A 16,519-nucleotide genomic window follows, 5' to 3' on the forward strand; every position below is an offset into this window, starting at 1 on the left:
GAATGACACCAGCACCTTAGGGTGAACGATTGTATGCCGGTCCTTGTTGGCATGTTTACGGGACCGACTATCAGAAGGTCCATGCGGCTTTTATCCCCCCAGACATATATCAGCAGATGACGCGTAACTCCATGTTCTGCTTTGCACTTATGATTTATTTACCGCCATCCGGCATTCAGTAAGCAAACACAGTTTCAGATTATCATGTATAACATTGTTTCCAAATACCTCTTCTATTGCAGTTTGTTGCCCACTCCAACTGTCAACATCAGCTGGAAAACCTGTTTTACAATCCGATGTTTTGTATCCGCGACTTTGAGGGAATGCAGCGATTCCAGTTCCTACTGATATTTCTCCCGCTTTTGCCACTTTTATATTTTATATATCTATTTTTTCCAAAGTTCCGGGTAAGTCGTAATTTATCATTTTGGGGCATTATAGCTAGTGACGAAAAATGAAGTGAATATTGTCAACCCTTTCCAATACAAGTGTACTGCGCATGTAGTCTTGTAAGTGCAGGTGATAGCGAATCCACACTGGACTGAACACAGGTCGGTAATACCAACATGTATATGTCCGCCTTTGGGGTAAAATGATTATGCACTGTGATTAATCACCACGTCAGTCCAGTTGAACTACAAAACATGAACACCAAAACTGTAAAAACGTATAGGAAATTCCTACCCATTTTGCTCTGAAGCTTGTCTTTGGGACCAACCGTTTGATTCCTCAGCTGAGGATAAACTAATTGCGAACTCTTTGTGTTTCGCGCCAATAACATTCTAGCAGTCGAAAAGCGGATATCCCCTCTATTTAGTCAAACGTAGTGTGGTTGTGCTAAGCTTAGTGAGAAGTCACCAACAGAAGTTAACCCACAGTGTGCACATTCTATCATCTAGGCTCTCTCAGCCTAACAGTGACATGTGTACATCATTCCCGACAGAGAGGTTTCGTCTAGAAAGGTATTTGGCAAGCTTTCGCTGTAAAGTGCGATAGCTAAACGAAAGAAACCAGACTAAGGACACAAAAAGACTATTGGTATCACAGAATGCATGCCAGTGACAAAATGACCATGTGACAAAATGGCTGTACAGTTTCAAAGTTTCAGTCTCGCTAAGTAGTTATCTTTTGTCTTTCTTTAATCTGTGATGACAAGCAAGAGTCACGGAGAAGATCACAAAGAATCAGACATTTAACCAAACCCAATTCAAAGCCTTTTGATGCATTTATTATAGTAGAAAACGAGAGAACGTGCAGCTTTAAAACTTTGAACATGACCCTGACAGTGGTGTCCATAGTCTCTTTAAGCAATATTATTCAACAAGTATATGATGCTTTTGTGCACATCCGTCTTTGCAGTTGCTTCTGTTTTTGTATTACACCAGCCCAGAAAACAGCAGTCGGAGAGCCAAACAGGCTGCAACAGCTGCAACAAAGTAAAACACGCTTTCGGAGTTGGTTAATGTTGAGTGTCAGACCAAAACACAGTCGCAGAATAATAGTGGTGATTATGACCCTGTCTTCACCTGATACCAAGGAGATAATAAGTGGAATACGATTTCACTCAAGGAATTTAAAGATTTCGACACCGTAAATAACTTGGTTCTCCTGAATTAACCTTCCCTTCACTGGTGAACAGCTACCGTACTGAGATATACGGGGTCCACGACTACAAAATTCTATGTATTTGTGTTCCCTTTTCCCCATAGCTCTGTAACCTTAGTACAAATAGACACTGTCAACCAAATCGTTATAGATGATTTGCTTTCCACAAAAATTTGATAGGGAAAACGACATTCTGAAGTCCCCTGTTTGTTCGAGAAATCCGTAACCTAAATGACTTTTGTGGTTGGTAGATAAAGGTTTCTGTATTACTGCAAACCACATATTTCGTTTGGGCGATCGTGAATGCACAAGCCGCGCTGTCTACCAATTATTACTTTGTCTTCCTGCTTCGTTTTAGATGCCACTGCCACAAGCCCTTATTTTTCGCGATCGAGGAAGTATTAAATATGAGGTAAGACTTTCAACTCAGTGGTGGAGGGTCTTCCACTGACGGATGCTTTTGTACTACTGTTACGCTGATCACTACGATAGATTATCTAGCTACTGTTGGGCTTATGATTCACTTTCTTTCAACCGTCCTTCAGCGGAGGCGATTAGGAATCTATGACGAAATCACCCATCAGCTAGGTGTGAAACGTTGTCCGTCTGGTCTCAACACGTCTAGTTTGTCCGGATTTAGCCAAATTCTGTGGTTTAGTGGAGCTGCTCTGCGCAGTTTTTTGGAGATGAGCTCTTAAAATTCTGGACGAATTTCCAAATCTCTCGGTTCATGAGGAGTCCGGCATCCAGTCTCATGTAATCCCTTTTTCGCACATGACCACTCTGGTTTATATTGTCGTGTAATCCATCAATGGCTCCGATTGCCTGTGTGAGTTGTTGACATCTCAAGCGGAAATCCAGCCATGTCACTACAGCAGCTCCTAACAAAAAAACCATGGGTCAAAATTTGTTTGAATAGATTCTTTCCAACCTCTTGTGGATAGAGCCAATCAACGAGGAAATCCTCCCGGGCACTCTCTTTCGACTGAGCGCGCGCTTGAATGGCAAGTCGGGCCCTGAAACTCAACTAGAGTATATCAACCAAAGGACTGTGATTTAATCAGTCTTCAGGCTTGCTCAGCATTTTACTGAACATGTCAAAGCTTTGTACAGTGAGAAATCGACTTGGTGCTTCCCGAAGGAGGCCAAGACAAAACCCACAAATGAAGATGAAGCACATGTAGAACACAGACAATGTTACAACCGAATTTGCACAACCCAAACCTTTCCATTCTTTCAGTCATTTTATAAAATTTCTGGTATTGGATAAGGTTGCCTCCTGCATGTGAAAAATCACAGATGGCTTTAATATGCCACACCACTTAGATGACTGGAAGTACTTTCGTTCATATGCAGTGCACCTGTTCAATCAAAGTCGATAATTAAAACTGTGAGTATGAAATTTACTGGCTTACAGCACCTTCCTCGTTCGTCGTTTATCGTTAGGAAGGGAGAGAATAACAAATAATATAATGAAAAATAATGTTTGCCATTCTTCTACTGAGTATCATTCCAATACAGAGTGAATCTGAACAAGTTATTCTGTGGAGGTTCTGTCGATGACAACAGACGTCATCTGATTTACCTGTATTTTTTAGTATGATTGGGAGATGGTAATTCCAGGTGGTTCGCCCGTTGTCGATATCACTCACACCCATCTGTTGAACGTATATCGGTGATTTAAATCAGATTCGTTGCTAACCACAACGTGCGGGTCGAATTCACTAGCTTTGACTTACCATTTGTGGATGATTAATGTTCTCTGGGGGGGTGGGGTAAAACCAAGGGCACAGATCTAGGTAGGCGAATCTAACTTTAAAAAATATATGGCGATAGAAATTCAAATGGAGGTTATATCATTGCTGAATTTTGTTTCACTAATGTTCTGACTACCTGTGTTGTGTAAATTCTCAGTTAAATCAAGTTTCCGTTCCTTGTCAATTTTTTTCACCCTTATCAAGCGTATTTCTAACTTCATGGCAAGGTGGAGATACTATAAGAATGAAGAAACATTAATTGTTGAATGGAAAAGAACTCAGTTCCGAGCAAAGTGGATAACAAACCCTAAATCTGTGAATTTTATATGAAACCACACAAGTAGAAATAGTCAATGAGCGTTTTTACACATTGTGTCGTTCGTTAGTGATTATAACTCAGAAACCTTTCTGGTGTCCGCACAATGATGCTCTTGACCAGTGATCTCCTCGAGCTTTTTAACGGTGTGGGTCACATGTTTGATGGCATATGCGGTAAAACACCATGAAGAGAGATAGACCGGGTGATGATGCATTTTTTCTTTCTTAAAGGTCTGTCTTATTTTGAGCTGAACTTGCTCGTACAAGATTACTGCACTCAACTACCACCAAAAGATTCTTATTCGGCTAGTTCGACCGTAAGATGGCTTGATAAGCCAGACAGAATGGCGACAAACGGACCAATAATGGATGCATCAGCTTATTTAAATAGGGTGCCCAAACTGGACCGTCTCACTTGGATATTGCAGGGCATGTCCAATTACCTTGATTTCAGCGCTTTGCTTTTCAGTCTGATCGTTCTGATTTTCATGTCAGACAATCTCACATCCCATTAGGCATATAGTTCCTCTCTGAATCAATGAAACAAAATTATCAACCAACTGAAGTAAATTACGTAGTACATACCCATGTAGCGATTATCGTTCAAGCGGTATAGTTAAAACTGCAGATTCCAAAAAAGTGTCAATATTTTCGTAACCAAGAGAGCGTTTTTAGATCTCAAACTGCACAACTAAATGCAGTCAGATTGATAAGCCGAAACTCAGCACGTGGAGTTAACGAACGAGGAAGGTTATTCCATCCCCGATTTTGTTACGCAATTGAATTTAGAATGCAAGTAAGGGTAATAGAGAGAAACCAGGTGACTACGAGGTTTTGTTCATTGTACGATACCAAGTAAGTACGTAAGTAAGTAAGTAAGTAAGTAAGTAAGTAAGTAAGTAAGTAAGTAAGTAAGTAAGTAAGTAAGTAAGTAAGTAAGTAAGTAAGTAAGTAAGTAAGTAAGTAAGTAAGTAAGTAAGTAAGTAAGTAAGTAAGTAAGTAAGTAAGTAAGTAAGTAAGTAAGTAAGTAAGTAAGTAAGTAAGTAAGTAAGTAAGTAAGTAAGTAAGTAAGTAAGTAAGTAAGTAAGTAAGTAAGTAAGTAAGTAAGTAAGTAAGTAAGTAAGTAAGTAAGTAAGTAAGTAAGTAAGTAAGTAAGTAAGTAAGTAAGTAAGTAAGTAAGTAAGTAAGTAAGTAAGTAAGTAAGTAAGTAAGTGGGTAGGTAAGTAAGTAAGTAAGTAAGTGAGTAAGTAGGTAAGTAAGTAAGCAATAAAACTATCCGAAAGGAAAAGTTAAAATTATAGCGGTCATAGTGGTAACTCCCTAAGTAATGTCAGCGCGGTTCCTAAATGATCAGATGAACCAATAATAACGGTTTATTTAAGATAACACCAACTTGGCCAATGGCGCGAAATTCTTTATGTCTAGCCTACAATAGCAAGTAAATCGGTGACCCTGCCTTATTCCCCCGGGTTATGCTGTTTCGGCCGTGTAGACACCCGACCTGTATTGCTCAGATGCAGGTTTTTCCCCAAGCTACATAACCTCTTGGCGCACATGAAGGTATTAGGTTAAGCACAACCTACTTGAGCCTGTACACTACTTCCCCAGGCGTGTTTGCATGTGAGCGGGGACGATATCTAGTCAAACCAAGCATTTGTGAAAAATTAAGTCTCGTAATTCGTCTAGTATCGCACCTGGAAGGTTGTTTAGACTCCCACTAGCTAAGAGAAAACAGCTTGAACTCCACACCACCGCGAAGGTTCCGAAAACACTTCCTCAGCCCAAGTTTCTTATCTCGATAGCTCAATGACTGACCCCTTACACCTTGCTCATTTTTAGCTTGCCACTATTCTGCGTTGTCCTGTGATCAAATTTGTTGGCTATATGGTTTCCTACGTGACGTTTCTCATCCTTATTACTGTGGCCACGTTTCGCCTGGATCGCAACGACCTGGTGGATGAGGAAGCGAACTGGGAAAGGCGCTCAATGGAGATCTGGAGTTACGATTTTCGTACAAACAATGTTGTTATGACCAAAATTCAAATAATTTTGCTGTTTTGGATTTTAGGTGAGTAGGTTCAACCAGTTTCATGTGGAGATTCGCACTTTTTTAATAGCTCTTTCGGTGAAAACTTAGGAGCATCTTTGTTACACAGCAAACTTCCTTACGCCGTAGAACACTCCAATTTTGCGAGATACACTCATTTGCAAAGAAATTTGGTTTTGTAGGAGATCCACCTGTGGCTCAACCGAATCTCGCACATATTATTTTTCAAGTTTCCACTGTTTTTTGTCAATTACGATTAGTTTTCTGAAACGAGCCGAATATAAATATATGGGTGTACTGCAGCATTCCAAAGTGTCTGACCTCAGAGGCAATCCACCTATATATTTGGAACCTTTGGGTTTACGATAAACATGGGTGACTTTTGAGATTTGTCGTAATCCATCGATACAGGACACAGGAACATTGTCAAAGCCAGTCTCCAAGGGACGTATGAAACACGAGGGTACAGCACGCCAAATAACCGAGCCACAATAAATAAACTATGGAGTGGAAGATGGCTAGATTAAGAGTGAGTGAGAGGTGCTCAGTTCCTGCAAATTGGGCCATATTTACTTAACCATTGGGAAATGCAGGCTGCAAAACCTGGAGGGAAATAGTTAATCGATCCAACATATGAAGCAGTAAGCAGTTTTATATCAATCGAAGTACAGTGCATGACAGCAGAGCATCTAGAAAGCCAGATCCGTAACAATATGTTGTGTTAAAAGACTTCACATGCAGATTTCGGTGTCTGATTTCAGAACATTAAACACTTTTTCTGTGGAAACTACCATTGTGGATTAATTTGATGTTGGATCGGATTTTGAAGAGCTATGGACACAAGGGTTTTGGCGAGAAAGTATCGGTTTGTAATGACCGAAAGCTGGTAAATAGATTAGAATGAGTAACGAAGTTGCTTTCATATTTTCATGTGAGTTGACTTAGTGCATCATGTGAACATATAAATGAACGGAAGAGCAGCACAAATACTGTGAGACAATCCAAACACTTCAAGCCACGTTGTCGACCTGCAAAGAATAAAGATTGTTTTTGAGTTTAAAGACCGGACACAAATTCGTTTCTACCTCCGAAGGTTGGTTGAACAATGTCAGTAAAACGTTGCAAGACCGAAACGATGATAAAACAGGGACTCTGGTAGTCTGAAACTAATCAAAGAAGGTTTGACATCGACCAGTCAGTAATGGGCAAAACTGTAGAGTCCGTCATTTCACAGATCCGGCTTGCAAATTGAACAAAGGGCATTCGAGTGTATATTATGGTTTCGAGGACACATGTAGCTAACTATGGAACGACAAAGAAAAAAATGGCGGTAAAACGAAAACATCGTACCATAGGAATAAGCCAACAATAAAGCCTTTGATCTTGTCAAGACCTTCGTAACATTTGTTTCTAGAAGTACGCCAAAAAATGTTTGCGGGTTTTACTGAGAACACCAGTCTGTTTCGAGTTCACAGTGTAAAAGTGCGTCCTGTTAAGTTAGACGTACACCCAGATGGTCCTAAAAATAAAATAAGCCTAGGCAAGGACAAAGCCGGAAAGTTCAGCTCACGGTTAGCTACACTTAATATGGAAAGTTGCCTGACACAAAAACTCCAGCCAAAGAATTCTGAGGTTTCTCAAGGTGGTTTCTGCAGGTTCAACAAATTCGCAAATCTCCAACAAAATCAAACCAGGTTGATAGTTCCTTGGGGCAGAAAGCTGATTTAGTACCCTGAAATAGACAGTTGGATGTCTCATAAATCCTTTCCTTCTCATCAATGCATTAATCCATCCTCATGCGAGGTCCTCATGACAACGCTTTGCGCACACAAACACCACATACTCCCAACTTGCGTGGAAAAGTCTGAATACGGTAGCTGACGTGAACGTTGTGATTTTCATTATTTGATAAATTTGGGTGGAATTAAGAGTCTAATTTAAACTCACCAACGGTTCTTCCATGCGCATGCCTAATACGTGCCCCGTATGTTCAAAATTACTGAAATCACCAAACGCGAAAGCATTTCCTATCCGTTACTGTAAGCGGCCACCATGTCACTACTTGGCCAGAATTCTTGGGAATTCTTGAGAAAACACAAGCCTGTCTGATCTAAATGGTAGTGATTCAGAGGAATAGCGGTACTAGACAGATAATAGTAATACCCAAACAGATAATATTACTACTGTCATCTTGTAAGTAAATATTGACCCAACTCTGAATTCTTGTCCATAACCAGAAACATAACGGAAGGGTACCAGTATATTTGCACTGCACAGTTTAAGCAGAAAGCCTAAAAGACCATTTATGTAGAAAAAAACTATCGTCAATTCAATCAAGTTATAGAGATGGAGGCGTTCGTCGTTTTGAATGCGTCCTGCGCTGTCATGCCAAAGAAAACTTTGCATATTCATATTCACACATATTCATACATATTCAGATGACTATTTCACTCGTTTTGTTTAAAATTCCTGTGATCGCTTGTCTGTTATGGATAATTTCCCTTAATGCAGGACAACTCGGTATGGAATGCAAGCAGGTGTATTACTTCGGCCTCCGTTACTTCTTCCGGAGTTACTATAATGTGATGGACTGGGCTGGAATAGCCATCTACCTTGCCTCCTACTCGCTTCGAATTATTGTAGACTTCAAAGTCCAATCGGCGTTGACAATGTACCGGGATGAACTTCGCACAGCTCATGAACTGCTAAACAACGCAACTCGAACGGGTATCCATGTCGGACCGGGATTTGATGTGCACACTGACACGGATTATGTGAACTATCGTAATCATATTTTACTTCCATCTTCTGCTTACTGGTTGAGAGGATGTAAGTGACTTTCAGTCATGTCACTATAGTAGCAAAGTTGATAAACAGTGTTATCCTGCACCACTTGTGGTCTTGCATTACATGAAAAGTTACAACTCGCTAGATTTGTAATCTCACCGTACACTCGCCTGAACTGAAGATGGTACTGGCTAACTTCCAACTCACACGGCCTTATTGTTCTTGGGGGAGTTACCAGGTCAACCTGTTCCAACGATTGTCACGAAACTGCCGCTATGGTTTTGTGCATTGAGTAATATGCCCAAGGGTGTAAGTGACACACGCTTTTCAAATGTACTGTTGTGATCTTTATAGAAGATCTACTTCCACATGTATGACCTGAAGCTTACTCCCCCTTTGTTGTGGATCACAACCAGAACGTATGGTTGTAAACATAATAGAAAATTAACCATTGTCCAACTCATTTCTCTCATTATTGTGCTTACTGTTTTCTATCGTTGTATGATGTCTGTACATTAGCTTTTGATGTTATTGAACAAGGCAAACTCAGGAAAATCTACTCTTGCCGCGAGATAAACGGACTTTCGTGTAACCCAAATAGTCCGTGAATCATTTTGAGAGCAATAGATTACAGTTTTGAGTCCCATCTTTGTTCGGTTGAATCAATGTGCATAAGGACAGACAAACATGTCCATAATTTTGACTCTTGGATTAACAGTTAAATTGCTCATTTTGTTCATTGTTTTCGGATATTCCTTGCGAAAAACTCTGACAATTGTAGTCATTAGTTAATAGAAAATTTCACCTATTCCGATGGAACATTATCGGGTATCTGAGAACTGGTGTTTGGAAAGTGGAACAAAGCGTGCAAGAGACAGGCACTTCTTAAGACCAAGATTGCAGAGTTGCTGTGCAGTTGACCGTGAGCTTTTGAACCAGGCTTAAAAGGTTCTTCCCGAGCTTGAAGAATGTACAGCTAAAATGTGCTATACTGAAAACTAATGCTTTCGGTAACCTCGTAGAACTTAGATGCGCAAAAAACGCTTTTCTATCACTTTTTCGGCCAATTGATTAAGCTGTTTTCGTTATTCAAATAGTTTATTCCTTTCACTATCATTTTTGCTGCCTTACAATGAAACAATCCCAAAATCGTATCCAGGGCAACAGCTAACATTTCGGGATGACGTTTCTTGGATAAGCGTTAGTTTTCCTTCGCTAATAACAGTAAGTCATTTATATATATTTCAAAGTGGAAAGTAGTCCAACCTGAAGCAGTCCATAGTTGATGCCTACGCAAGTAATATTAAGTCAAAACCAATTTTATTATTGTTATCACTGTTGCTGCTACTGTCGCTACTACGGGTAATCCTAGAAAGTCTGTAATGTAAGTAATCAAACGGTAATCAAACCGACTGAAATTTGTCCAAATCAGAATTTTAGTGGATTAAGTGGGTGCCGAGACTAAATGTAATACAGGGTGGGAACAACAGCCAAAATGATGAATTTCGACTGCCGTTTATAGTCATGCCTGGTCACTAACTCAGCCTTTAGTATGGATGTCCAAAATACAGTTTTGTCTACCTCATCTCAGTACTACTCACTTTTTCCATTCAACACATTACACATATCATGTGAAAATAACCAATGCACATATAATTAGATGCAAACAGTTTATGTTTCATATTGTCTTAAAATATTTCATGTGGACTCCACAGCAGTTAACTTGCTGTCACATAATTTGATTTGCGCTTAATTTGAACTGAAAGTACTACCACTGCTAATATTATTGTTTCCTTGCGTGATTAAAAGTTTTTTTGAAAATGCTAGTTAGTAAGCGACACTAAAAACAATTACAGAGAAACACACCTTTCTGCCCGATCGCTCTTCCACTTTCCTCATTGTTGGAATACTATGGAAGCAAATTAGGAAAGAGTTGAAGCTAGAGTGCCAAAAGAATGTTGAAACATTAGATCAGTCACAATGTTCTGTTATACAACAGTCATACAGCGATCCCTCTATCAGGTTATTGTTCTACTACTTTTGCCAGTTCCCGAAGATTGTGAATAATTGATTTGTCTGCTTCTCTGGCAGCAACAGCAAGCAACAATTCCAAACAAATATAGCCCTTTGTTCCTTCTACAATAAAAGCCAGACTGGGTTTTTTTTCCGCCCAAAAATATACATACTTATATAAACGTTATTTTATGCACAGTTGAGCAACATGCCTCAGTGGCACTCATTCTCCTAGAGAATCATTTCCATCTAGCAAGTATTAACAATTCATTTGCATCAGAACCATGATGACTTCTTTTTTATTCCGGTCAGGTTTAAGTGTCCCAAATGTTAGTGACCTAGTTAAATCGGTTATACCTTACACCGTTATGATTTGTAATTTACGTTCTCAATATAACCATAGCTAGAGTACCTTGTAAGATTACTTGAACAGTCTGCAGTCTGCAGCAGTAACAAGGAGTCTTGGAAGAAGCTAAGTGAAGCGAGAATGACCATGTTGGATCCATGTCTAATACTTTACACACAGAAAATTATCCAAGCCTCTAACATTTTCTCCACTGAAGGTCGCTTGTGGTGGGCCTCTGATGATCCTGAGTACGTGTCGGATTGTCTGTTTGCATTGGGCAACGTATTGTCATTCGCCCGGATCAGTCACCTGATGCCAGCCTGGGAGTTACTTGGACCATTACAAATTTCGCTGGCCAGAATGGTTACTGATATCATCCGATTTATGGCCCTATTCAGTGTGGTATGTCGTTTTCTGGAATTTGTCAAACTTTCTATTGTCTTCTGGGTGAAGCCAAACCATATAGATAGACTGGTTGTTGATTGTCAACTTCCACTTGGAATGCTCGGATTTGTTCCTGGGGCATCCAAAAATTATCTCCCTTGCCTAACAGCCAACAATTTGATCAACAACATTAACTCTATTGTTTGAAAGTTGCTACTGATGAGGATTGGAGACCCGTTAATTAGTAGTATCTCTAAAAAACAATAATTACTTGTAGGGGTCTTCTTGTGCACTGATATCTATAGGCTCTTTTTTACTTCACTGAGGACGGTAAGTTTAAAACATTTTACTGATATTAAAAAATAATTGAAGCTCAAAATCTTCGGTCATCCCAAATCGTACCGTTTGTTTTCAACAGTCTACCTGCAGTTTTCAAAAGAAACAAGATGGCTCCTCAGTATGCAAATGTGCATTGTGCACCTAGTTGAAAATTTGAATGATTATGTCCATGAACTCAAATGAACGAGACTGAGGCGAAACTATAATGACTGTTAGTTACACCAGTATTTCTGAATCACTACAAGGCGCAAAAGTTCGAAATGTTTGAATACAGTTTAAGTGAAACAACTTCGGTTCAGCTGCTATGTCCATCCTCTCTCGCGAACTTGTGCACGCCGAAAGGTAGTCGCAGTGCAGTTCTTCCTTTCGGGAAAAACTTTCTCTCAGGTTGCGCACACTAAAAAAATTTACCGTCAATATTTAGTCAACTTCGTAGCGCTCTATAAAGAGGCGGCAACTAGTTGTCTTCTTTTTCCTATTTGTGTATCGCTGACCTCCTAACCACTGTAAACCAGTTGTTTTCGAGGTAAGCGCCATCCATATGTATAGCTATTCGACTCCCAGTTACCTGAATACATTTGATTTCGTAATACTGAGCAATCAGCTGGAGATTTTACCAAGAAAACCCAAGGATACTTTTTTCGCTTAAACGTTTCTTCATCCATTACTTGTGAGTAGACAATAATAAAATGTAATATCAGGATTGTAGATATTGGTCAGTGCTCTCGTTTCATAATTCCCTAACAAAGAACTGTTCCCCAAGGTGGCACAAGATAGAAATGTTTTCCCATGTTTTCTGAATCTACGCAATCCATACCATGTGCGGGTAAGGGCCTTATGATTAAAGTTCTCAGAACTTCAGTGGGGCACATGGGTAACCTTGCCTAAATATCAAGCAGTTGGACGTTTTAACAGCCTTTTCACAGAAGAAATATATTCACGGATGGCGTACTCTAATCAATTCCATGTTGTCAATTTACTGGTTTTACTGTTTGCACATATCAGGTGAACTGGTATTACAGCTTGCTTGTATAAAATGTCCGCCTCACAGGTGGAAAGGCCCGCCGACTGCGATGACCACACATGTAATTCATGAATTTCTCGGGCTCAAATGCTCAAGAGTTGGTGGTTATCACTAAAACTTTTCAAAAATGTCTTATGTTGATTATCGCACATTTACTTCTCCAGTGCTCAAGTTTGTTTGATATCTTACTCTACAGAGACCATCCATTTGTAGTGGCCAGCCCTAGTAGGTCGCGGCAAACTTTCGTCAAGGTTTCTACCAAGAAGCAAGAAAATCTTGTTACTATACCGCTAGAAAATTTGTTAAAAACTGACGGCTGAGAAGAAGCGTCTATTGAAATTTCACTATGAGCCACGAAAATGGCCTTGAGTTACGGACTATCTGTAGTAACTAACCTCTGGAATGACCATTGTTCTTCTACCACATGAGAGACAATTTTGAGTGAACTGCAATTCGTATACAGGCTTTTGAATGGTGCAAGTAAAGTCACATAATTACCGGCGATTATCCTCTGTATTGGGTCTTCTGTGCAACATTATATTTGGACAGTACTAATGAGATGAAGAAGACCTTCGCTGCGGAGTCATTTATTCGAAAATACCAACTGAACATTTACAGACTGCTGGACAGGGAAACAAAACTCTCTTATGCATCTTGTTCATAAAAACTGAATGTCCGTCTTCTACTCGAACGCGTCTTCTTGAACTTTCCTGGATATTCATTGACTATTACTCAAATGTAAACGAACGCTCTTGAGCGATTCCACCAATTCCACAATAGATCCTATTGTTCAAGAGACGCGAAGAGGATTTACGAGAGAACATACTACTCGCAAGCCTCATCAGTGGTATCCTTCCTTCCTTCACACACCTTAAAGGTCGTTCGCATGCTACCGATTTTCATTTACCTCCGTTAGGTCGGCCCCTGCAGCTGGTCAGTTCGGCCGTTCTTTAAGTGTATCATGCCACTAACGAAGCTGCGTCCCAGTTACTCTTTTCGATCCCCGACGATCTTGAATTGCCTAGACGTTCCCCCGGCGGTCGGTAACAGCAAACAGACCTTGCAATCGACTGCCCAGCTTCCACAATCCCAATCCACCCCTTCCAGGACTCTGAGGATCCTTCCACTGGACCTTCGCGCCTATGATGAATAGTTGTGCCTTTCCACTTCCCGTTTTCTGCTTAGTCCTTTCCTGAAAGGCGGTCAAGTTTTTTCGAGTTATCCTTCTTTCTTCATCTAGCTCCTCCAGAGACAAGCGTGTTGCCGGCCACAACCCAATTTCCTGATCAACCGGAAGGCGCGGATGTCGACCGTACATCAACATAAATGGGGACTTGACTGGGGTTGACTGTGTGGAAGCACGATGAGCTAGCAAAACCATTGGCAAGTTCATTTCTCAGTCACCTCCTTTGGCCACCCACTTCCCGTTTCTGCTTAGTCCTTTCCTGAAAGGCGGTCAAGTTTTTTCGAGTTATCCTTCTTTCTTCATCTAGCTCCTCCAGAGACAAGCGTGTTGCCGGCCACAACCCAATTTCCTGATCAACCGGAAGGCGCGGATGTCGACCGTACATCAACATAAATGGGGACTTGACTGGGGTTGACTGTGTGGAAGCACGATGAGCTAGCAAAACCATTGGCAAGTTCATTTCTCAGTCACCTCCTTTGGCCACTAGCCACTCCTTGATCGTTCGTTTACTACTTTCGATTGGGCAATTTGTTTGCGGTGGAATGGTGCCGTCCTTAGCTGTCTGATACCCAGCTTCTTCAAGTAATTCCTAAACTCTTCGCTGTCGAAGCAACGCCTCTGATCAGTTAGGATCATTTTTGGCACCCCATGGTTGGCCACGATGTGGTGCATTACCAGTCCACTGACCGTCGTCGCCCGCTGATTAGGCACGGCTGCCGCCGCAATTCATCGCGGCGGCATTATTACGATGTATTGACAACCACTGGTTGTCATCGGAAAGAGCCCATGACGTCAACGGACCATAATTCACCGGTTTCTGAGACAGGAATAGGTCCCATGGGATGGGTTGCCCCTATCGCATCTCCTTTCATCAGTTGGCACCGCTTACAGGAAACCACATAATCCATCAACTCACTTCTCATCCCGGGTCAGTAGGCCATCTGCCGAAGTAAGTCGTACGTCTTGGCGCACCCTATACGTGCCATCTCATGGCATTCGACGATAAGCTTCCGTCTCAAGATGCCAGGTATCACGGGCAACACAACATCCGAATCAGTGGCGTTCCAGAAAATTATGCCAGGTTCATTCAGACTCAGCCGGTCAAGTGACTTTGGAACGTTTCCAATTCCTTGTCTCCCTCTCCGTTCTCAATGTTCCTTCCATCCAACAAGGCGGCTGAAACCTTTTGTAACACAGGATCCTGCCGTTGGAGTTGCACCAACTTTCCGGGATCCAGTTCGACGACGAGGTCATTGGCTCCAATCATGATCTTGGGGACCTCATCTTCAGCCTCTGGCCTTGACAACCAATCAGCCAAGTGGTTCTCCTTCCCTGGAACGTGCTAGATTGTGAAGTCGAACTCTTGCAACCGGAGTGATCAGCGCGCGAGCTTCCTGCGAAGATCTCTGGTAGTCCTGATCCACTCCAGGGGTTTGTGATCGGTTTTGACATGAAACCTTTTCCCAAGCAGTTATGGCCTCACTTATCCAGGGCCCAGACGATCGCTAAACATTCCCTCTTAATGGTGGAGTACTTCTGTTCAGCGTTAGTCAGGACACAACTGGCATATTCGATAACTCCATTCCTCTACTTTAGAAGTGCGCCGATACCGCGATCACTGGCGTCCGTTGCAACAGTGAAAATCTCACCGACCCTGGGCAGTTTAAGGGTCAGTTGCTGATCTAACATCCGCGATTTGACACGCTCAAAAGCATCATGTGCTTCCCCAGTCCATTGAAATTTTTGATTTCGACCGAGCAGGTGGTACATTGGCGCAGCGATCCTGTTGCAATCCTTGACAAGCCGGCTGTAGTATACTGCTCGTCCAAGAAACTGCCGTAGAGACCGCTTTGAATTGGGAACAGCACAGTCCTCTATTTCGTCAATTTTTCTGGCAATTAGCTAACCTCACCGTGAACCACTTTGTGCCCCAGCAGTGTCACCAAATTCCGCTCGAGCTGTGTCTTGGCTTCATTTATCCGCAGGTCAGCCTCTTGGATACGCTTCAATACAGCCTTCAAGTGAACTGCGCGCTCTGGCTCCAAATTACTGTACGCAACGATATCGTCTTCGTACACGGCAAAGTACCATGCGCTGGAATATGAATGGTGCCCCAGACAAACCAAACGGTGACCGTCGAAATTGATGTTGTATGTCCCCAATCGTGACGCCGTTTTTTCCCGGTCCTCCACCTTGATAGACAGTTGCCGGTATCCTGAACGCAAGTCAAACACCGTGAAATATCGGAAATGCTAAAGGGGATCGAAAATCTCCGCAACCGAAGGCATAGCTACAACCCGATTTGTGGTCAGTTCATTCAAGCGCCGGAAATCCACGTAAAACCTGTATTTTCCGTTCGCCTTCCTTACAAGCCTCACAAAGAAGGTGCACGCACCACTGGCTTCCTCGATTATCCCATTTTTCCACTTCTCTTTAACTTGCTTTTAGACCTACCCTATGTAGATGGAGTGGCAGCGAACGGGAGCAGTAAGGTCGAAAATATTCGGACAAGATTTCGGGTTCAATCCACGGGCAGAAGCCAAACGGATCTTCTTCTCCATGAACGGTTCGGAATATTCCTCGACCACGGACTGTACTGACGGTATGTTACAAGTGGAAGCTTTCGGACATACAGTTTGGTCACGGCAGTGCTTGGTTAACCGTCAAGCCGATCCAACGACTGCTGCAGGTTGGCAAAGAACATGGTCAGTTC

General features: G+C 41.7%; 1 protein-coding gene across 1 annotated transcript; it reads left to right on the forward strand.

Annotated features, from left to right (window-relative positions):
* Positions 1-242: 242 nt before the first annotated feature.
* Positions 243-14,812, forward strand: T265_01613 (hypothetical protein; the record flags this gene model as incomplete). The annotated part of the gene is made up of 10 exons (XM_009165672.1): positions 243-407; positions 1,964-2,017; positions 5,520-5,748; positions 8,122-8,556; positions 11,010-11,357; positions 13,180-13,358; positions 13,401-13,497; positions 13,861-13,932; positions 14,114-14,185; positions 14,682-14,812. The coding sequence occupies 10 exons, from the start codon at positions 297-299 to the stop codon at positions 14,810-14,812; spliced, it is 1,728 nt and encodes a 575-aa protein (XP_009163936.1).
* Between the last annotated feature and the right edge of the window lie 1,707 nt (positions 14,813-16,519).

This window comes from Opisthorchis viverrini, assembly GCF_000715545.1.
Source record: "Opisthorchis viverrini unplaced genomic scaffold opera_v5_17, whole genome shotgun sequence".
NCBI classification, from domain to species: domain Eukaryota; kingdom Metazoa; phylum Platyhelminthes; class Trematoda; order Opisthorchiida; family Opisthorchiidae; genus Opisthorchis; species Opisthorchis viverrini.